The following is a 22,763-nucleotide window of genomic DNA, read 5'->3' as shown; positions in this document are numbered from 1 at the left end:
AGTGCCGTAGCAATGAAGTTAGGCACCCAGGGGAAAGCCTGCAGCAGCAGCCTGCCCCCTTCCCCCCCTACCAAATCTACGGGGGACATATGCCCCCATGTTTGCCCGGAAGTGCACACAGTGGCAGAAGCCGCCCTTCCTCCATCCCCACACCTGCCAAAACAAGCTGCTCGTGGTCCATCCTGTGCCTTGCCCTGGCTGGAAGTGCCTGTTGGCACCTGGGGTGCTTGCCCTACTCCCCGCCCCACCTTGCTATGGCACTGTAGGCAGCAGTGTTTCTTTGCTGCCTGCTTCCTTGTGACTAGCCCCTGCTCTGCTGTCAGCTCTGTCTGCTGCCATTTCTCTCCTTAAAAGAACCCAAGTCTCCATGCCACACCAGTGGAACAACTTTATTCAGGCACTTCCTATGATCATGTCTTATCGCTAATTATGACAACTTCCTCTTATGGTTTCTCGAGACCCACCTGTCACAAGTACTGTAAGAACCCAAATTAATGAACTATGACTGGTTTAACAGGATATACCTCTTGCCCTCAAGCCTGTTGTTTTCTCTGGTCTTGCATGAGAAGCTCTTTGGGGCAGAAAAATAGCCTACATCTGGGTTTGCATAGCACAAGATTTCAATCCTCACTAAAACTGCCGGACACTAGAACAACAGATATTTGATATAGTAATCTTTAATCCAGCATTTCGTACAGACAAGATATTGTGAAAAAAACCAGAATTCTTTGCAGCACCTCCAGGACTGTGTTGCAGATAGAAAGACCTTGAAACAAAGCAAGCAAGCAATCCATAAAGCCAAGCTCTCTCTTAAGTAATCTTAATTAAATGTAATTTAGCCAGAAAAAATCCAGGGCCACAGTATCTTTCAAGATCAGGAAAATGATAGGCCAAATGTATGATTGTAAATCCCTGGCCCCCAGCACATGGCATGCTCAGCCATACTGCAGAAAATTCAGTCCCAAGCTAACAAAGTTGCCAAGTGTTCATTAGAAATGTCATTCAGTCAGAACCAATGTGCAATAATTCACATATGAACACTTTTGAAAGTGCAGCAAAAGCCTGTTACCAATGATTTTGTCTATGTAAACTCAGTTTGCACCATTTCTTAACTTCATAGAACAATTTTTACATTACATATTTATAGACTAGAGCATTAGTTCTCACTCTTTAGACTCCAGGCACTCCTCTGTAACATTAGGAATTTAGTAGCAACTTGTTAAAAAAAATAATTTATTACAGTGCTCACCTCCTTGCACATGATTCTGGAAGGAACAAGCTTGTCTCCTTGCCCCTTATGACAACCTTAAGAGGATCTCATAACATCCTGGTTGAGAATCACAAGGCTGGAGTGACCTTTCTTCCACTTTTCATCCATTTTGAAGAATCTATATTATTTACGTTAGTGAAATAACCAATGTAAACAAGTGTTGTTTTCAACTGAGATGCTACTCTTCAAATTCGTAATAAAAAAAACACTTATTGAACACTTAAAAACAAAAAAAAATGCAAAGATTGCAAAGAACTAATGCAAACAGAGTTTATTCTCCAGTCTGAAGACTAAAATACTGCAATTCCAAACTCCCCAGTAAACTGCTATTTACAGGAGTGGCATTAAAATGTAGGCTGAAAATAATGTAAACAGCACTGAATGGGTCTCATAATAGAACTATATTTGTTTAGACATTTAAAAAAATCTCCTTACATAAAATCCATTAACATTTAATAATTTAAATTTTTTTCTTATGCCTTTGCTACATAAACTACTTAGAGCCACTTTAAAAGATTTCTGATCCATTTCAGTTTACTTTTTTTCTACTCAAATTTGGAAACATTTAAGAAAGTAAAAAAAATTAGCCTATCAAAATGTCTCCCTTTTCAACAGCAAATTCAATTGTACAGATTATTTCTTCAACAAGTAGGGACTAAATTAGGAGACCTTTATCTTGGAGTTTTTACTCTAGCTCTGGCCCATTATGCCACATCTCACCCACGAAGCTTCCCATTGGTCCAGAAATTTGGGGCAAGGAAGGAGTGTAGCCAAATTTCAAGACAGAGAGAGCCCTGGGCCCTACATGCTGTATCAGATGCCGAGTCCCAGCATGCGGTAGGCAGGAGGGGTGCCCCTGGGATGATGCCTGATCCAGCTCACAGACAGGCTCCACGCCACTCACCTGGCCTACAGGGCCGGAAGATTGAGCACCACTGCCCTAACAACTTTCGTTAAAAAATTGTGGAAAGGCCCCTTGCCACCCAGGCCCCAGGACAGCCACACACCCGCCAGCTGTGCCAGGTCCCAGGCAACAGCTGCAAGAGGCTCTGGCTGCCCCCATCCCCCTGCACTCCCCACTCCTGCCCTGCCGCCCACACCCCCCCAACCCCATGATCACCCCCAGCACCACTCCAGGACACACACAAAGGTCAAACAGTACAAACTTTATTAATACAACAAAACACCCCATCCCTCTTCCCTCAGTGAACACAACCCCCTCCCACAGAGTGCCCCTCCACCACCCTCCCCACAGACACTAAAAACCCTGTTCCCCAAATTTCACAGACCCTTGACATACCTGACCCTGTCCCTGAGTCCATCTGTAAGGGGCTGACGGGTGGGGCCACCCAGGGCGGAGAGCCCAACAGCAGGCAGCCAGTACCCCAGCTGTAGAGAGTTTCCCTATGGGTCCAGGGGCTGTGGCAAAAACTGGGGATGCCTGTGGCCTGCAGGCAATGCAGGACCTGCTTTAGGATGCTGCCAGGGGCCTGCTGCGGGGCAGTGGGCAGGACCCACAGGTCCTGTGGGGCCAGAGTGGGGGGCCAAACAGAGTGAGGCATGGGCACAGCCTCTGCTGGGCAGCCAGCTGCTGCTTCAGAAGCTCCACGTGCTGCTGCTCCAGGGCTGCCAGCTCAGCCCAGTGAGCTTGGCATGCCCACAGCTGCACCTCCTCTTGGGCAGCCTCCCAGACGAAGTCCTCTGCCCACCATGCACACTGGTCTGCCACCCAGCTCTCCACTGCGACCACCAGCTACCGGAGCAGGTGGGTCCCATCCTGGCTGTGCCACTGGTGCAGCCGGCACCTCCAGGCAGCTCTACTGGGGGCATACAGGGCCTGCTGGTGTGTTGCAGCCACAGGCAGCTCCTGCCAGCTCCCTTGAGTGCATGCCCCAAGGCACAAAATGGCTGCAGGCTTTTATACCCTGCAGCTAGAGGCTGCCAGAGAGCAGCCAAGCCCAGCAGCAGACAGGGCTAGGCAGGAGTCCTGGAGCTGGGCTTCAGCTGACCCCAGTGGCTGGGCAGCCCCAGTTGGGAAGCTCCTGCATTACTGCGCAGTAAGGCATCTACATGTGTTACTGTGCAGTAACTAATCGGGCATAAATTTGCTACATGGATCATGCAGGTATCAAATTTATGCACAAGTCAATGTAAGCCGCCATAGTTACTACGCAGTACGGGCATGCACATGTAGATATGTGCCCATACTGTGCAGTATTTTTTGGTTACTGCTCAATAAATGTGCATATGTAGACACACCCACTGTGTCCAAATGTAGGATTATTTAGCAAGTAAAGCAGCAGAGGGAAAAGGAATGATTTAACACTTAAAGCAATATCTGCTTATAATAAACATACAGTTTGCCAAAATTAAGAATAACAGGGTTCATAAGTTTCAGTACAATTATACTTTCAAATGTATCAAACCAAATTCCTTCAAGCATTATTTAAGAATGCTGTTGACCTCAGATGTAGGCATTTTCTTATATTTACATATGAAAGCATTTGTTTTTCCAAGACTAACTCCATGGGAGTCTACAAGTACCAAAGACCCAAAACACTTCATTTTATTGTCATGGGGTTCCCTTTCCATGTTTTTATTTGAAGAAATGCTCTGTGGGCTCCCATTTTCCTCCCTGGGATTTGAGTCAGTTGCTGTAACAGTTTTATTTGTGCCATCAGAAGTGATATTAACTGATGCATCATTTTCAACATAATTAGCAATAGGTCCATCGACGTACTTGTGAGGGTCCTGGCTAAGCAACAAGACCACAGTCCCTCCAACATGAAGCACTCTGTCAGTAACAAGACACATGGTTAATCATACATCCTTGCCAAATTCCTCGTTTTATCTAAACTTCTCAAATGGATCAAAGACTACAAAAAATCTGACATTTTATATGGCAAGGCCTTAAGTGTTTAATTGAATTAATATAATTTAACTGCAAATGTTAAATCCAACTATTTGTAAAAGTTTTCCTAAGTGGAAAAGCTGGACCCTTATTACCTCATCAGTATTTCTGACCTCAGCCAATGAAAAGGATTAATAAAATAATAATAGTAATAATAACACATTAACTTAATTTTTAAAACTGTCCAATACACCAGTGAGAATACCATCTTCCTCAAACAATTTTTCTAGGTCTGACTAATGGAGGCAGAGGCTTTGAGTTGTTTTCTTTTTCCCTAGAAGCTCTAAACTACACCACAAATGAAACACTACCTTCTGCAGAATGGCATACAGCTTTGCAGGGACATCAGGCAGTTTTTAGTTGACTGTTGCCTTAGGACAAGTCAAGAATCATTTTAGAATTCATCATTGATTCTTACAGATGTTTCATCAAAGGCAGAGGTTGTCAGCCAGGAGTAAGCACACCCCTAGAAGTATTTGGGAAGGCCCCAGGGGATACGTGGCAGTGGTGTGGAGAAGCACTTCTTGCATGTCCTCCCCACCTTGTCCATCAGCCGCCAGGGGACCCCCCCCCCCCCCAACTCCTGCTCATTGACTGGCTGGAGGACTCCCTCCTTCTTAACCGGCCACTGGGAGTACATCAGACAAAAAAGGTTGAAAATCCCTGATCTAAAGAAAGGAGTCATGTTCAGTGTTTTCCAACCCATGAGTCACAACACAAAAGTGGGTCACAAGAATATATGAAAGGGTCACAAACAATCGTGGAAAAATGTGGAAAATAATGGATTGTCTCCTTTACAGGAGAAAAACCATGTGAAACCATGGGTTTCCACTTGTAGGCTGGCAGAGTGCCATGGGGTTGCAGCCTGGCCAACCAGCATAGGCAAGAGCCACCTCTGGGACCCAGAGCAGAGCACTGAGACCCGCTGCTGCTATTGCTGCCAGGACCCCAGCACCAGCCACACCAGCAGCAGCCTGAGGAGTAACAGCTGGGGGCAGGGTGGGGACAAATGCCTCTATTGCCCTCACCTCCTCCCACCGCCACTGCTCCTCTCAGGCCACGCCTCTACCCTGGAGGGGAGGTGAAGTGGTGGGTAGCACTGGCAGCCTGAGGGGACCAGTGGCAGCCAGACCATGGCAGCAAGGTAGAGCTGCAGCCTGGCACACAAGCAGCTAACAACAGGAGGAGGGGAGGGCAGCACAGCTGCCCCCCCCCGTGCTTTACTCCTCTTGCTGCTGGTGGTGTGGCTGGTGCAGGGGCCCTGGTGACATTGTTAGCTACAGCAGCAAAACATTTTGATGCCCTGCTTTGGGTCCCATCGGCCGGGCCACAGTGACAGCTTCTCCCCATGCTGGTCTGGGCAGGCTGCAGCCCTGTGCTCACTGCAGGCACACCCCCCTCCCCTGCCGCACACTCCCACCCCACACAGTGGGGGGGCTAGGGCCTGGGTATAGGGAGGCACCCAGTCAGGAGCAAGGGACATCAGCAGGGCTGAGGGGGGTGTGGGGGTGTGGAGGACTCTGGGTTGGGACTGAAGGGCACTGGCTTGGCCAGGGGGCTGTGAGTCAGGATTGAGGGGCATCAGCACTTTGCATTGTGCAAAATGAACAATGATGAATGTCACCTGGGAGTAATGGAGGACCACATGCTGATATTGCTGTTACTGTTTTCCTATAGATGTTGACTTCTGTCTTTAAAATTAAGGCTGTTGAGCTGCTTTAAACTTGTGTCCAATACAAGTATTTTGAGCCCAAAAATACTTGTGTAATTTCTACTTAAACTATTTACTGGTCAGGACTGCCCATGGATGTTTACAAATGGGTCCTGATTAGAGCTGTCAATTAATTGTGGTTAACACATGATTAATGTGTTAATTGTTGTTCATATTAATTTTTGTAATGTGTTAATAGTGCACATGGTTTTGGAGCCCATGCCTGGGCTCCGCTCTGCCATCATCACCACCACCTCTGGGCTGCCCTGTGGGGCAGTGGTGGCAGCACAGAGGACTGCAGGGCAGCCCAGATGCAGACTCCAGATGGCTGCAGTGTGTGTGTAGGGGGGTCCATAGACGCACAGCCTGTAGGCGGCCAGGAACGCAGCCCTGCGGCATGTGGAGCAGTGCCCAGCAGGCAAGCGTGTGAAGGGGAAGGGGTGTGGGGGGAGGGAAGTGGCATGCGGGGGGCAGGTTGAGGCCCCTATGGTGACGGAGCAAGTGAGACAGAGGCAGAACCAGGGGTAGGGGCTGGAGTGAATGGGGCTCTGGGGCCAGGGAAGGTCATGGGATAGAGCCATGAGCACGGGGGACTCCCGCTTCTGCACACACCCTGGGACAGGTATTTGGGGGGCATGCCCTCTGGATTTGTACACAGGATAGAGACAGGCTGCCACTGCAGCCTGGGGCTCTGTGCCTCACTGCCTTTGCTCCAGGAGCCATGCACTTGCTGCAGTATGTCCCCTGCCTGCCCAGTGGTGGGAAGCACAGCATAGCATTGTGTGGCTCCCAGGGCAATGGCAGCATGGTGCAGAGACCAGCACACAGTGGCAGCCCTCCCAGGGTACGTGTAGCAGCAAGGGCCATGCCCCCCCTCCCCGCGCCCACTGACAGTTCCTTCCACTTTGCTCACCCCTGCAGCCCCGGGAGCAGCCGATACCACCTGCTTGTGCCCCTCTACCCACCCCTCCCCTAGCCCCAGCCTCGCTCCCTCCCTCACCACTGTGGGAATGTATCCCTATTTTTTAACTTATAAATTGGGTTCCCTTTTTGCGAATTCGAGTTATGCACAGTTTTCTGGGAGTGCATGTACCACATAAAATGAGGGAAACAGGTACAAAAAGGATAAGAACCACTGACCTACTTAGCCTTAGTATCAATTCACTTCTAAGAAGCCAGTGAAGCAAGAACCACTCTAAGTCTGAACCTAAGTGTGGGAGGAATGGGGGGAAGCCACACAAAACCTCCATCCAAAGCCACTATCTTTACTCTGCTCACAGTGAACAAGTAAAACAGAAGGGAACAGCTAACTAGTACTAGTGGGTCTTCTCAGGCAGCTACTACTTTCTTGTTCACAAGAAAATCCCTTGCTCAGAAGGATCCACGAAGAAAGGGAAAACAAAACCCCAAAGAATTTCAAACAAAGCCAAGGCCAAGTACTGAATAAGTATAAGTTGTTACTCTACTGGTCTAACAAAAGTAAAGTCTAATAAAATGGCTCAACCTTTTCCTCCCTCCTTCCTAAACCATAAAGAAAGGGAGGATGCCAATAGCTTGAAATTTGTTCTGTTTGTAAAACCCATGCTAAGAACCTGTGATTTAATGAAAGAGACCTGGATTAAAAAACAAACAACCGCCCCCAAACCTTACAAGTTTATCCCATGGTCTAAATCTACTTTCAAATGCATCCACACTTGAAAAAACGAGTCCCCCCTTTTCCACCAAAATAATACCATCAAAATAGAACTGGAATACAGTTACTGCTGCTCTTATTCAAAATATTTTAAGTCTTTTCCAGTATCACTGGGCATGAGCATCAAATATGGATATCTCACTTAGAGAGCCATAAGCTTCTTGGACTCCACCACAGAAATCCCAGCCAGCAGCACAAAAGGTCAAGACAAAAATTTGTCTGAAAAGACAAAATACCAGTAAGCTATACCCACATATGAAGAGAGAGAAACAGACCTATACTCGTTAAGAGCAGGAAGAGGGGGAAGTTCTGTCACCACAGACTAGGAAGAAAAGACTCTCAGTTCATGAACATCTATCAAGCATGCATACCAGGGATGTTCCCTGACAGCTCTCATGGTTGTCAGAGCGTCCATGGTTTGCCAGGGGAGATATGCAGCCCCTTCAGTGACAGTCTGCAGAAGCAGTTTTATGAGAAGTAAAATAAGCAACATGGACAGGATTTCTGTGAATACGTTTTTAGGTCCAGACCACAGGATACAGATCATTGAGAATAAATAAAACTCTCCCTCTTTCTATTTATTTTCTTTTTAATGATCAAGATCATATGACCTTCAAAAGTGTTTCAAATATTACACATACCTTTCCATTTCTTGAAGAATGTCTGGTACAAGTTTTATGTCTTTTGTTATCGTGAACTTTTTCCCAAAAGGAACATCCGAAATGACAACATCAATGCTTTCTGAAGGGAATGGCAATGCTGCAGAATAAAAAGTCAAATTCTTATGTTTACTTAGAAAAGAAGGCAATTAACTAGTAGCTGTAGTTCAAGTACATTGAAAATAAAGATCCTCTCTCAGATAGCATTTAATTCTTCAATATTATGAGTCTGGTGGGCCAGCACATACACTTCTTTGCACAAAATGAACTATTCCAACCAGATCTATCTTACAACACCTTCAGCTCTCCTGTGAAATATGGAAATTCATTTCCACATAGGAGAAATATTATAATCTTTGCATTTTCCTATGCCTGAAGGGTGAATGCACCCAAAAGCTTGCAAATAAAGACATTTTTAAAAAAAATATCTAGTTGGTCTAATAAAAGATATCACCTCTGCCATGAGTTTGGGTTTCTTTTGTCTGTAGACTAATGTAACCTGTATACCTTTCACAGACTGAACACTTAGACCTGATCACAAAAGGAGTCTTGAACCCTGCTCTAACCCAAATGTCTTTCATCTCAAAGAGAATGTGCACCACAGACTGAAAAGGTGTCAATGACAGAGAGAAGTATTATGATTATGAAGTCAATCTCCATATGGACCTATAGAAAATCACAGAATCACAGAAAATTAAGGTTGGAAGAGACCTCAGGTGATCTAGTCCAACACCCTGCTGAAAGCAGGACCATCCCGAACTAAATCATCCCAGCCAAGTCTTTGTCTAGGTGGGTCTTGAAAACCTACAGGGATGGATATTCTAAAACCTCTCTGGGTAGCCTGTTCCTGTGTTTTACCACTCTTCTCATAAGAAAGTTTTTCCTAATGTCTAAACTTCTTTTGCTGCAACTTGAGACCACTGGTCCTTGTTCTCTCGTCTGCCACCACTGAGAAGTGTGGCCCCATCCTCTTTGGAACCAGCCTTCAGGTAGTTGAAGGTTGCTATTAAATCTCTCAGTCTTTGATACCTCTATGGTGAGGGAGGGACTGGGGCAGTGGCAGGATCTGCCCAGCTGGGGTGGGGCATAGGCCGGAGCTATAGCTGGCTCAGTGGGGGTGGGGGTGGGGGCGGCTCCTGCTGCTGTGTGCACTCCTGGGGAAGGCATAGGGGGCATATGCCCCCCAGATTTATGCGTGTGGGGTGAACCGGAGGCTACGCTGGCCTCTTCCCAGCATGGGGGGAGGGGGGCTGGGGCAGGGCTGCGCTCGGGGCAGGCAGCAGTGCTAGAAGGCGGGGGCTACAGGGTGGCCTACAACCACCCTAAAATTCGCTGTAGCCTCCGCTTCCCAGAGCTGCCCCCACCCGCCCACAGCGCAGCCCCGGGACAGCCCCCACCCCCAGGAAGAGGCCAGCACAGCCCCTGGCCCTAAGCATGCAGTAGGCAGCCCACACTTGCCCCACACACAAATGAGAGTGTGGGGGGGGGGCACATGCCCCCCATGCCTTCTCAGGTGCACGCAGTGGCTGAGATCCATCCCCACCCCTACCCTCCCATGCCCTCCAGATAAGCCGCCTGTGGCTCCATCCTGCACCCTGCCCTGGCTGGGCAGTGCCTGCCCCAACGCCATTCCTTCCCTCACCGTGGGGGCCTCTATCTGCACCCCATGCCTCTTCCCCCAGACTTACTGGCTGGACGATACTCTCCAAGCTGCTGGGTTGCATTCCTGGCCATGTGCATGCTGCATCTGTACACATGCACATAGTATTTAATCAGTGACATTATTGGCCAAAAAGGCTGATTGCCGATAATAGCAATTTTACTTTCTTGGTGCCAATATGATATGAACCAATATATTGGCGCACCTCTATTCATAACGTTTGCAAAATTGTGTGGTATCCAATTTGAAAAATGAGAGTATGTATTATAGTGCTTTCCTCCTAGCAAAGGGGCTGGGCAGTGGGGTAGGGGATTGGCCAGGCAGGGGATGTGAGCTTGCACTTATATCCTCATGACATTCTTTGGAAGATCTAACAGCACCCCAGGGTTGAGAATCTGCATTAAACATCCAAGTCAACCATCCAGCAGCAGGTCATCAGAATGTGTTCCTAACACCTTCAAACACTTTTCACAGCTGCAAGACGCATCTAAAACAGCTATTCACAGGCAATAAAATGGTATGGTGTCTGTTGATAGATCCAGATACAAACTCCAAACCCTAGCATGGACACATTCTCTTTCATTAGAAAGAAACTGATGCAAACATGTTAATGGAAAGTGACATGTTAAATTTTTAATAAAATCTGGTTGCAGGTAGGCCTGGCTATTGCCAATTCATTATTTGGGCTGCTGTGTTTGAATTTTCCCCAACTGCTTGAGTTTTCTATGCCAGCTCTGTGAATTACTATTTTTCCATGCACCTGAGCTATCTGAGAAGGTCAATCTCTTGCGAATGGCTTTAGCTGTTTCCCAGAATGTCCTTGGGTCCAGAGTTAAAGTAAACCACTTCACTGCAACTGAAATAGACAGCTATGCAATCTTTCTCAAAAAAGCATAGTATTTACATATCATGACCAATGACTAAAGATATAAAACACAAGGCATTGACTACTTGCTCAACAGAGGGATGTTTGAGATCAGACTACTTCTATACACCACGCCAAGTTAAGAGCTCTAAAGCCAATCAGGTATGAAATAGGTTTTACAAGTAAAGAATAAATATCTATCCTCCATCTTCAATGTACAAAAAGCTGAAGGTATCAGACAAAGGGGGGAAGGATTATGCTATCTGCTGTAATATGGGGATAGTCTTTCAGAAGGATAGTTCAGGGCCAGGTTTGGAGGGTTTGTCCAGATTGTCAAAGCAATTACCTTCTCTTGAAATAAGCCCATAAACTGAAAACAAACTGACACCATCTTCCAGAAAAAAAACTAAGGCCATTAAAAATATATTAACTGCCAAAGAGAATAATTCACCATGTAATTTAACAAGTTATTATGGCAGTTTCTTTGCTAAAAGCTCTGTTACAAGCTGCATTCATAGCACCTTTTTCTGCTGTTATGATAGTGTCTAGAACTTTTACCTAATGCACCAATATCTTTTTTAAATTTGAAATATCACATTAAGGTACAGAATTAATGTTTACATTGCCCTATATTCAGCTAGTTTATTTTTACCACAGCACAAAGGGGAGAGAACAGAAAAAGATAGCATGTCACAACCATTAAGGGAAGTCCCCAGTTACAAATGGAAAATCTTGGTTTTACTGTACTGTAATTCTCAGCATTAACTATAATTTCTGGAACTGCTACAATCCTTAATATCTGCTTTATGATTTCCAGTATTTCCAAACATTACCTATCACAGAAGCTTTAAGTAACTCAATTTTATCCATCAAGTCTGCAGCCTTAACGTTCTCACATGCACCTTGGAGCTGTGAATCACATACATCAGTACCCAAGTAATGTACATTCTGTAGAAAGAGATAAGACAGATAAGGTGGAGAGGATAAACAAAACATTTACTCCATTGAAACAAACCCCCTCCTTCTCCAAAGAAAACCAAACCCAAGCAAACATATTCCTTTTTACACATTATTAATTACCTATTAATTTTACACATTTAATGGCACAGGTTCAAAATTAGGGCTTTAGGCAAGATTCAGTCATGCAGCTCTTAGAACCACATGTAACTTAAAATCCCAGAGACGTATGTGGGGAGAGGGAGGAGATTCGTAGATTGTAAGGGGCTGGAAGGGACCTCGCAAGATCATCAGGTCCAGCCCCCCTGCACTAGGCAGGAAAGACAACGGGGTCCAGATGACCCCAGCAAGGTGACTGTCCAGTCTCCTCTTGAAGATTTCCAGGGTAGGTGACTGCACCACCTCTGGAGGGAGTTTATTCCACAGTCTGGACAGCTTAACTGTCAAAAAGTTTCTCCTAGTGTTAAGCCTGAAATGGTCTTCCAGGAGCTTGTGGCCATTACACTTGGTTTTCCCCAAGGGTGAGCCCTTGATGTATTCCCCTGGCATAGCGGTAAGCTACTACCAAGTCCCCTCTCAGCTTTCTCTTTTTTAGGCTGAAGAGGCCCAAGTCCCTCAGCCTTTCCTTGTATGGCTTGCCTTGCAAGTCTCTGATCATATGGGTGGCTCTTCTCTGGACTCTCTCAAGCTTTTCCACATCCTTGCTGAAGTGCAGTGTCCAAAACTGGACACAGTACTTCAGCTGCAGTCTCACCAATGCTAAGTAAAGTGGAAGAATCACTTCCTTGGTTTTGCTTGAGATGCATCGGTTGATGCATGCCCAAGTATGGTTTGCCTAGCTGGTTACAGCACTGCACTCACAGCTCATGTTCATACGTTGTTCTATTATTACCCCTAGGTTCCCTTCAGTCATGGTCCTAGTCTGTTTGGCACCACCAAGCCTGGAAGTATGTTGAGGATTGTTCGTCCCCGGATGGAGCACTTTACACTTTTGTGCCATAGTTGTGCCCTTCCAGTTCTGGGTTGGTCCGGCCACTGGAAGGGGGGCGGAAATTCTGACTTACAAGAGCACATTCCTAGTTACTTATGGAACTAAACTGCTTATGGTTCTTGTAATACACTGTGCTGTGGCACTATCCCAGAAGTAACCTCTACTCTGGCAAGCATAAGCATCTTTTGAATACAGCCTGCAGCTGTATGTCTCTGCTCCTGCACTGAGGGAATTCTCCCCTATTTAGGTACAAGTCTTTAAGAGTCTTATCACCCTGCTAAGACCCCTTCACCTGGATAAAAACACTAGAGCAGGTGAAAGAATCTCAATGTAAACTAAGATTCTCCAATAGCTTGCAATGGCTGTGGGGACAGTATATAGGACTGAGCTCTTTATATATTTTGGAAATATTTTTGAACTAAAAAAACTTACCTATAAAACCCCAAAGAAACCTGCAAGTTTTTGTAAATAAACCTGGCTCCAATTTTCCAGCAAGAACACACACTTAAATTACAAGTCACATTCTTAAAATAAACATACACTAGAACTGCACTGCCATCTTATTAACATCTTATTAGGACCTTAGAACTTACAGGCCATTCTTTTGCAGCTTCCAAGAGTATTGTTCCCAACCCACACATGGGGTCTAACACAAATGCACCAGCCTGGAAACAAAAATAAGAAGGATATTATACACAAAGCAAGACAACATCAGTTTGTCTTCTGATTCAACAAGCCCACTCTGATGATGGGCTGAATACCCAGAAATTCCCATTGGGAAAAAAAAAAAAGGTTGACAATAAACAGCAAAATTACAAGATCAAATTCAGTATAACACAACATAATGAAAAGAATCAGTAAAGACAGTATCACATGAAACATGGCACATGTTTCCACACAGTCTTTGAGGTAAAGTTTATTTTTAGATATTAATGGAATGTATCCACTATATAAATTTATGTGGGAAAAGCTCAAAATATTTAGCTTTTCTGAAACAACGAATACCATATTTATTCAAATCTAAGACAAGGTCCCCTCCCCCCCGATCAGCATGGGGGGGGGCTCATCTACAATTTATGTACAATGGGGGGGGGCAGGTGGCTGCTATGGATCCTGGTTCAGGGCCAGAGTCAGACCCACAGCAGCCATTCCCTCCCCCTTCCACTTGCCTTTTGCAGCTTCTAGCCCTCTCTTGCTTCCTTCCCCTGACCTTACTTTCACATGCAGCTCAGCTCTGGCTTGGGCTCGGGCTAGATTCCCTCCCTGGCATGAAGCACATGGAAACTCCGTCTCCTGTTCCACCACTGCTGCATGGCCTGGCAAGGGCTACACTTCCACATGCTGTGCTCCATGATCCAGGAAGGAACAGAGCCTGAGCAGTCTGATAGTAACAGGATAGGGAGAAAGAGACTGTGGGGAGTTGAGGGGGGAGGGAGAGAGAGAAAGAGAGAGACTGTGAGGAACTTCAGGTCGGGGGGTCCAGGTTGCTTTCATCAGACCATCTCTGAGACCTTCAAATGTTTTCTGAAATCCAGATTTAATACTGCTGTGCTGCCTAGAGGGCCAGTGGTGGAAAACTATATCCAATTTTTCCTAACAGATTTCCATCAGATTACCACTATTCCCACTAGCTGAGCCACAAAATCCTCAGCACTCAGACAAACACCACTCTTTTTATGCAGGACCCTATATTGCTAGTTAGTGCTAATCTGTATTAATGTTTGCTTACACTGATTTCAGCAAGAGATGCCATAGCCCAAGCTATAGTAGAGCGCAGTCCTGCAGTTTTGATGTACTCTCTATTTGACAGTGGAAGTCTGCAAACAATAACCAAGGTGAGATACCAAGCTGAGATAGTCCACATAAAAAGGAAATCCTAAAGAAATTATCTTCTTAGGCCTGTGTCTTGTCATACATAAATTCCTTAATGTAGTCATATTCATTGAAACTCAAACAAAAGGAAAAGTCAGTGGATACTGTACTTTTGAAAAAAAGACCACTGGATTTAACTGCCTATTTAAGGCTGTTATTTCAGAAAACTTTGGCTGAGATATTCACATGAACACTAGATAAATTATATGATCTAAATTTATGATAGTCCAAGTGATACTAATTAAGTAAAAATAAATTACAGCAGCCAACTTGATCCTCTCATTTATTAAAAAATGAAATGTCCAATGTACATGCTATGGGACAAGAATATCTACCTGAAGACAGGAATCCCCACCACAGAATACTCATCATTTAAATGGACAAAAATCTGAAACAATAATAAAAACAAAAGTTACAAAATAAAGATTTCATTTTAAAAGTTAATATGGTAGCCATTTTAGACCATTTAAACAAGACAAAATGCCATTTCTTTAACCTTCAAAAAAGCCTAAACCTATTAAAGACACCACACTATTAGAAATTAGGTAGGAACAGTAGGTTACCCAAATTTAAATAGTTTTAAAATAGTAAGTTAAGCAAGTCCTATAGACATTATATGTCAAGTAGGAGTTTATCACTAGACATACATGTCTTTGAGACTTCCATCTCAAGTAATCAAGTAATGCACCCTTTTTTTCCTTTTTTACTCTCTGTAGCAGTAAACAACATACTGAATATACCTTTCAGAATATAAAGATCCCTTGCATATTCTCTTAATATTAAGCAAGTTTTACAAAGGCCCATAAGAAGTATTTGGGAGAGAAAATTGGGCCAGGGATGGAATCTTTCCAAAACTCTGACCAAAAAAAAGATACCCCAAAAGGAAACGGTTCAAGGGAACAAGAGAGTATGGGCGACTCAACAGGTTTTGCAGGGCTAGAATTACTCCAAAGCCACCAAAATCCAAGTCACTTATGTGCACTGGAAAAAGACACACAAAACCCCCCCAAATCAAAATCCAAGGAAATTCATGCTCCTAAGTCATTCACACAATTTGAAAAAGCCCATTCCCAGAGTGCCTGTGATGAAGAACACAACTGCCTTTCCCACGTACACATCAGCGGCTCAAGCAAGCATTCCTAAAGTCAGTAATAGAAGCTCTTCTGCCCCAGCGAGCATAAGCTGTGACATGATCCAAGAGCTGGCCAGCCATAAATAGCAATAAGAGATGGAACCTAACCGCTATTTGGGCAATGTCTACACCAGGGGCGGGCAATTATTTTGGGTGGAAGGCCGCTTACTGAGTTTTGGCAAGCCATTGAGGGCCACATGACAGGCAGCCAAGGGCAGATTAATATTAATTTTCTAAATTTTTTAGGGGCCCTGCAGGCTGGATAAAATGGCCTGGCAGGCTGCATTTTGCCCACCCCTGGTCTACACAGTCTCCCTGCCCACTCACTCAGTGCAAGCCAAAACCCACAGATTAGGCAGTGGTCCCAATTTAAGCACAGTTGTAAGCACTTGCCAAGATGCACACTCAAGATGTCCTTACGTATTTTCACAGCTGTGCTAAAACAGGCACGCTGCTTATTTTCCAGACTTTGGTGCATTCTGAACAAAGGTGAAAGGGCTTGTTAGCAGTAGTTCATGGTTCAGCAGAGGCTGTACACACAAGGCCTTAGATGCTGTTGAACTGGTGATCAAAAGAGGGTGGACTGAAGTCTTTAGTCAGGAGGGATATGGACAACATGGAGAGGGTCCAGAGGAGGGCCACTCGCATGATGGGGGAAAGCAGGGCAGGTCCTACGGGGAGAGGCTATGGGACCTGAACCTGTTCAGCCTCCACAAGAGAAGGCTGAGGAGGGATCTAGTGGCCATTTACGAACTAGTCAGAGGGGACCAGCAGGCACTGGGGGAGTCCCTGTTCCCCCAAGCACTATCAGGAGTGACAAGAAATAACCGTCACAAGCTGGCAGAGGGTAGATTCAGACCAGACGTTAGGAGGCACTACTTCACTGTCAGGGCAGCTAGGATCTGGAACCAACTTCCAAGTGAAGTGGTGCTGGCTCCTACCCTGGGGGTCTTTAAGAGGAGGCTGAATAAACACCTCGCCAGGGTCATTTGATCCCAGTACTCTTTCCTGCCACGGCAGGGGGTCGGACTTGACGATCTGTTCAGGTCCCTTCCGACCCTACAAACTATGAAAAGAGAAGCTTAAGGATATTTTGATATAATGCTTATAGAAGACAACTCTACCAAGTAGGGCTCATGAATATGAAAAGAAGATGAACAGAGCCAAAGGCAGAGAGAGTCTTGGGTAAGCCAACAGCAGTAGTTTGTAAACATCTAGTGAAATTGGATAATATGCAAGGACCTGAAGCTCAAGCATTCCACCTGAAACTGAGCTCATAAATGTCTCAAAAAAGTTTTCAGGACAAAGCTAGCTCCTCTTTATAGTAACTTCTGGAAGACGCATGGGGAATGCAATAGAAATAAAAGTGCATCTAGACCAGGGTGGACAAAATGGCAAATCCAGCCGGCAGCCAAACACCATTTCCTAGTAGTCCGTGCCCACGTTCCTGCAGCCAGTTTCCACAGAGGCCCCAGCAGCCATGGGGCTGTGACAGCCCTCGGGCCAGGGCATCTATGGAGCACTGGCAGGGCCCGTGGCTGGGTGGCGAGCTGCTCCAGGGCTGGAGTTGGGATCTTGCAACAGAGTGGTCTACTCCCTGCATATCCCAGGGCCGGATGTCACCACCACAAGATCTCAGCCCTGGTCCCAGAGCAGCTCCCTGCCCGGCCATGCACACCCTGCCAGTGCTGCTGGAGCCAGTTTCCTTGGAAACCCTGGCCCTGCACTGTCACAGCCCCGCCACTGCTGGGGTCTCCATGGAAACCAGTCACAGCAACACGGGCTGGGGCTGCTGGGAAACAGAGCCTGCTCCAGCTCACAGGCCAGACTTTGCCCATCCCCAATCAAGACCTACCTGACCCTAGTGACTAAAGGTGCGGACAATGGTCTGCACTTCCAGTCATTCCTGGCAGGCTGAAAGAGTTGCTGGACATGACATTCTGAGTTAAAGACCTCGGCAAAGCAGAGTCCAACTGCTTGTGTGTAGCACTCAGAAGGGTCTGAGTGGGTTCGTTTCCAATACACTGTAGCCCCAGAATGTACAGAATGATTGCCCCACTGTATGCCAGAATGATTATGTATACCTACATGGTATACCTACGTGGAGACAAAACGCTTGCCAAACTTAATCCTGACAGAAGCCAAGGCAGCAAGAACTTGGACTTTGATACAGGAAGGCGCCCTGATTTTGAGTGACCACTGAACAGACTTTTAATTTGATAAGGCTGCTCACTACTGATGCGGAGCAAGGCTGAAAACCCACCATTCAGTCCAACCTAAGGCTATGAGTGAAAGCAAACCTTTGGTCACTTCTATGCTGGATTATAGCACCATGATTTCTAATTGTGGAGGTTAAGGTATAGCAGTGGCTCCTTCTCCAGCTCTTAGTGATAACTTTTTTCTGCAAGAAAACCAGCACTTCCTTATTCAGGTCAGTAGTGGAGTAGGGAGAGAGGTCCAGTTGTAGGACAAAGTAGCAGGCCTGTGCTGGTATATTTCACAGATAAAAGCATTCCATCCTCCGAAACCAAAAAACAAGTAATGAAAGGAGAGAAAAAACCTATGCGGACAATGTCATTTTAAAACCATTAAGAAATAATTCAGTAAACAAGCTTATTTACCTCTAGATCAGGGTTTCTCAGATCAGCTTTCCAGCCAAATTGTTTTAGAAGAGTGACACCAATCATTCTTCCAACCTCCTAGAGAAAAAAAAAAAAATATTGAGAGCCACTAAGAAGAAAAGAAACCTGAAATTTATAGGTGGCACAGATACAGAGAGGATATATAGTGCAGTATGATAATAGTGATGCCATACAAGATTACAGATGTTCAGGTATGGTCTGACAAGAAACAGGTTTCATTTGAAAAATGGCATTTTGTTGAAACCAAAACTTTTGGTGGGAACATACACAACACTTCAACCAGGAAAAGGAGTTCTCAGCTTCAGGCTCTGTGATGGCATTCTTGGTCAAAACCAAGAGAAGATCCATATGGCCCAAAAGACCCTATTGCCCTAACAACCATTGGAGGTTCTCTTGCGATTGGGAAACCAAATTTAAAAATCCCTGATCTGCCTGCCTAAGCAAGAGACTCATCTCCCACATTCTGGGTGCATGTCCCCACATCTCCCTCTCACTCTCTGTGGACCAATAAATAATTTATGCAATGGGCAAGAGGTACAAGGGTGGGAAGCTGAAGTTCAAATCCTGCCCAATTCAGACCTGAAACTCCAATTTCAGTCTCCTACTTTCCAAGCAAACCTTCCAACCGTCTTCCATTCCTGGATTATCCCCAGCTGTAGCTGTTCCTTCATGCCCTCAGTGCCCTGTCTGGCATGCTGGACTTTTCACAGTGTTGGAGAAGTCCATTTTGACCAAGAATGACATCACAGAGCCTAAAGCTGAGAACTCCTTGTCCTGGTTGAAGTGTTGTGTAGGTACCTACCAAAAGTTCTGGTTTCAACAAAATGCCGTTTTTCAAATGAAACCTGTGTCAGACCATTCCTAAACATCTGTAATCTTATATGGCATTGCTATCATCATACTGCACTATATATTCTTGCTGTATCTGTGCCACAGTTCAGTGTAATTATCCAAGTGCACTGAGGACAACATTTTCCCCAAACCTTCAGCCTGTTAACATCTGTACTATGAAACAAATTAAATTATTGTTCTTATCACTCACCTAAAAGAAATTCTGTGGGAAAAATAAGATCCCAAGCAAGGATGCTAAAAAGTCATTCTTTTGTTTTAGAAATGTTACATGTTTCAGAGACATTTCTTTCATCTAAAATACGGAATGCCAGTTGAACTTAAATGAAATGTGCTCACTGCAGTGTTTGTACAAACTCCCAGTGCTTTCAGCAGCCCATACAACTGCACATTATCAATACATTTGTTCTATAAATGATATTCAGTTCCACGGAGGAATAAAATCCATCTCTCTCTTATGTTAGCAGTGCAAAACTCATTTCTGTTAATGAAGAAAGAGGTCTTAAATTCCACAGGTAGAACATAGCTATCAAAATGAACGCTTTCATTACCCATCCATGAAGCATCAAAGCACTCACTACATGTTCCCAATATGGTCTGTGCCAGAGATAAGAACATTTAAGCTTTTACTAGTCTGTAGTTCTTTAAGCAAGGAAAAGCCTCCATGCTTAGAACACATTAATTCAGCTAGTCACTACTATCAGCATTACTACTGTGGGTAGCTTAAAAGAAAATTATGCATGATAGACAGATTGTGAGACATGACTACAACATGTTCCCCATGCATTCTAGGAAGATATCTGTCAGTAGCAGCCATGTAACATGTACCTCAGCTACACAAGTTTGCCTTTTTACAGGAGCAAAGCCACTAACTTCATCCTGCCCAACTGGCTGCTCTCTAGGAGGGTCGAATAAGTGTGTCACAAGGCCAAGAACTCCAACCCCAATTGGGGGTGGGAGGAAAAGGTAGGCTTGTCTTCAAAAGTTAGCCTGAGGTAGAAAATACCTGCACCCCCAAAACCTCAAGAGGATGGGAAAGGCCAAGGGTTTCTTTGTTTGGTTGTTTTTAAAAATATAAATAACATTTTTTTAAAATGGTCTTGGGTATGATCGTAAACTGCATCCTACTAGGGGGCCTGGTGGCAACATGGTAGGGCTACTCATGGCAGGGTAGCTTCTAAAAAAACCACAATGTTGCAGCCTCCAGAGCAAAGGTGAGCATAGGGCACCTCAAAACCCTAGCCACCATTGCCTTGTGGGTACACTTTGCTTAGAGAAAAGCTAAGGAACATTGCCCTGACAAAAACCTGCCTTTGCTGAGGTGTTAGGCAACCAGCAACAGTTCTTATCTGTTGCTGGCTGGCAGAAGCTACAACCATCGAGGGACTGAACATCTGGACTCAGTCTAGCCTTTGGATTCAGTCTCAGTGGTCTAAAGGGGAGATGGTAAGTCTTTAGCAGCCTCCATACTCTTGCCTAGGTGCACACCTCAAAGTTCTTGGTGTGATGGGCACAGGACTCCATACAAGTGGATTCATCAAGCACCTGACTAGACCTCTTACATGTACACCATAATCCAGAGGATTGATGGTTGCCAACTGGATACATATTTAATAGTATATGTAATATAATTGCCTGTAAAAACTATAATACAGGGTAAGAATGAAGGTCCATCTGGCCCAGTATCCTCTCTCTGACAATAGCAAGTAGTGGATACTTAAGACGATAAGAAACAGGTAGATGCAGTTGAGGGCACATTACTACTGTTGAAACTCCTACAGAAAGATCATCTGACCCAAGAAACCCTGAGGATTGCAATTATTTTTTCCTTACAATATTACTCTGAAGTGCAGCCAAGATCTACAGATTTCTGGGTATTTTATCCCTGGAAAAGCTGCGAAATGCTTTTGACGCAGAGAGCCTGAAGGTGCATAGTTTCATAGTTTCATAGTAGCTAGAGTCAGAAGGGACCTAGGTAGATCATCTAGTCCGACCCCCTGCCTTGGCAGGAAAGAGCACCAGGGTCAGATGACCCCGGCAAGGTGCTCATCTAACTTCCTTTTAAAAATCCCCAGGCTAGGAGTCTGCACCACTTCCCCTGGAAGCTGGTTCCAGGCCCTAGCCGCCCTGACTGTGAAGTAGCGCCTCCTAATATCTAATCTAAACTTACCCTCCGCCAGCTCGTGACCGTTATTCCTGGTCACTCCTGGCAGCGCACGGGGGAACAGGGACTCCCCCAATACCTGCTGATCCCCCCTGACCAGTTTGTAGCAGGCCACAAGGTCCCCCCTTAACCTTCTCTTGTGGAGGCTAAACAGGTTCAGGTCCCGTAGCCTCTCCTCATAAGGCCTGCCCTGCTGACCCCTGATCATACGAGTGGCCCTCCTCTGAACTCTTTCCATATCGTCCACATCCCTCTTGAAGTGTGGCGCCCAGAACTGGAAGCAGTACTCCAGCTGCGGCCTGACCAGTGCCGCATAGAGGGGGAGGATCACCTCCCTGGACCTGCTCGAGATGCATCTGTGGATGCATGACAGGGTACGGTTGGCCTTCTTGACTGCCTCCCCACACTGCCGGCCCATGTTCATCGTGGAGTCAATGACGACTCCAAGATCCTTTTCCGTCTCCGTGCTGGCAAGAGGGGAGTTCCCCAACCTGTAAGTGTGGTGCCGGTTCTTCCTCCCCATGTGCAACACCTTGCACTTATCAGTGTTAAACCCCATCCTATTCTCATCCGCCCACCGTTGCAACCTGTCAAGGTCAGCTTGTAGCCTATTGCACCCTTCTAGTGCACCCACATCCCCCCACATCTTAGTGTCATCAGCAAACTTGGAACAGGGTGCTTTCTACCCCCTCATCCAAGTCACTGATGAAGATGTTGAACAGTGCGGGCCCGAGGACCGAGCCCTGCGGAACCCCACTGCCCACATCCTTCCAGGTCGAGAAGAACCCATCCACTACCACCCTCTGGGTGCGGCCCTCCAACCAGTTGGCGACCCATTTGACCGTGTGGGCATCGACACCACAGTCTCCCAGCTTTTTGATGAGGACAGGGTGAGAGACAGTGTCGAAAGCCTTCCGGAAGTCCAAAAAGACTACATCCACAGCAACCCCTGCGTCTAATGATTTGGTGACCTGATCGTAAAAGGCCACCAGGTTGGTCTGACAAGACCTGCCACTGATGAACCCGTGTTGGTTGCCCCTGAGCATGCATTCCCCAGCAAGGCCCTCCTGGATGTGTGCCAGGATAATTTTTTCAAAGAGCTTACCCGGGATTGAGGTAAGACTAACTGGCCTGTAATTTCCCGGGTCCTCTTTTTTTCCCTTTTTGAAGATAGGGACCACATTGGCCCTCTTCCAGTCCTCCGGCACCTCACCAGAGCACCACGAGTGCTCATAGAGCCGTGCCAGGGGTCCCGCAATGACCTCGGCCAGTTCCTGTAGAACCCTAGGGTGAAGATCGTCTGGACCAGCGGACTTGAACACGTCCAGCCTCTCCAGAAGTACCCTAACTCCTCGCTAACCCCTGGCCCAGGCGTGTCTCTCCCGGG

At 45.9% G+C, this 22,763-nt stretch overlaps 1 protein-coding gene across 4 annotated transcripts in view; it reads right to left on the bottom strand.

The window, feature by feature from the left end:
- Positions 1-2,382: 2,382 nt before the first annotated feature.
- Positions 2,383-22,763, bottom strand: part of THUMPD2 (THUMP domain 2 tRNA and snRNA guanosine methyltransferase) — a 37,727-nt gene continuing 17,346 nt past the window's right edge. For 3 of the 4 annotated variants that reach the window (XM_090052769.1, XM_090052777.1, XM_090052794.1), the window contains exons 3-9: positions 18,343-18,420; positions 14,925-14,977; positions 14,447-14,534; positions 13,311-13,382; positions 11,603-11,717; positions 8,227-8,344; positions 2,388-4,064 (exon numbers count right to left, since the gene is read on the bottom strand). In XM_090052769.1, coding sequence (XP_089908895.1) covers positions 3,713-4,064; positions 8,227-8,344; positions 11,603-11,717; positions 13,311-13,382; positions 14,447-14,534; positions 14,925-14,977; positions 18,343-18,420 — 876 coding nt within the window. In that variant the 3' untranslated portion in view covers positions 2,388-3,712. Of the gene's footprint in view, positions 4,065-8,226; positions 8,345-11,602; positions 11,718-13,310; positions 13,383-14,446; positions 14,535-14,924; positions 14,978-18,342; positions 18,421-22,763 lie in introns of all 4 variants that reach the window. The other variant, XM_090052786.1, reaches the window with a different exon arrangement.

The sequence above is a fragment of the Crocodylus siamensis genome, chromosome 1, assembly GCF_052110815.1.
Source record: "Crocodylus siamensis isolate JL-2025a chromosome 1, ASM5211081v1, whole genome shotgun sequence".
Lineage (NCBI taxonomy): Eukaryota > Metazoa > Chordata > Crocodylia > Crocodylidae > Crocodylus > Crocodylus siamensis.
Note: the sequence above shows the minus strand (reverse complement) of the source record. Positions and strands in the feature narration are given on the sequence as shown.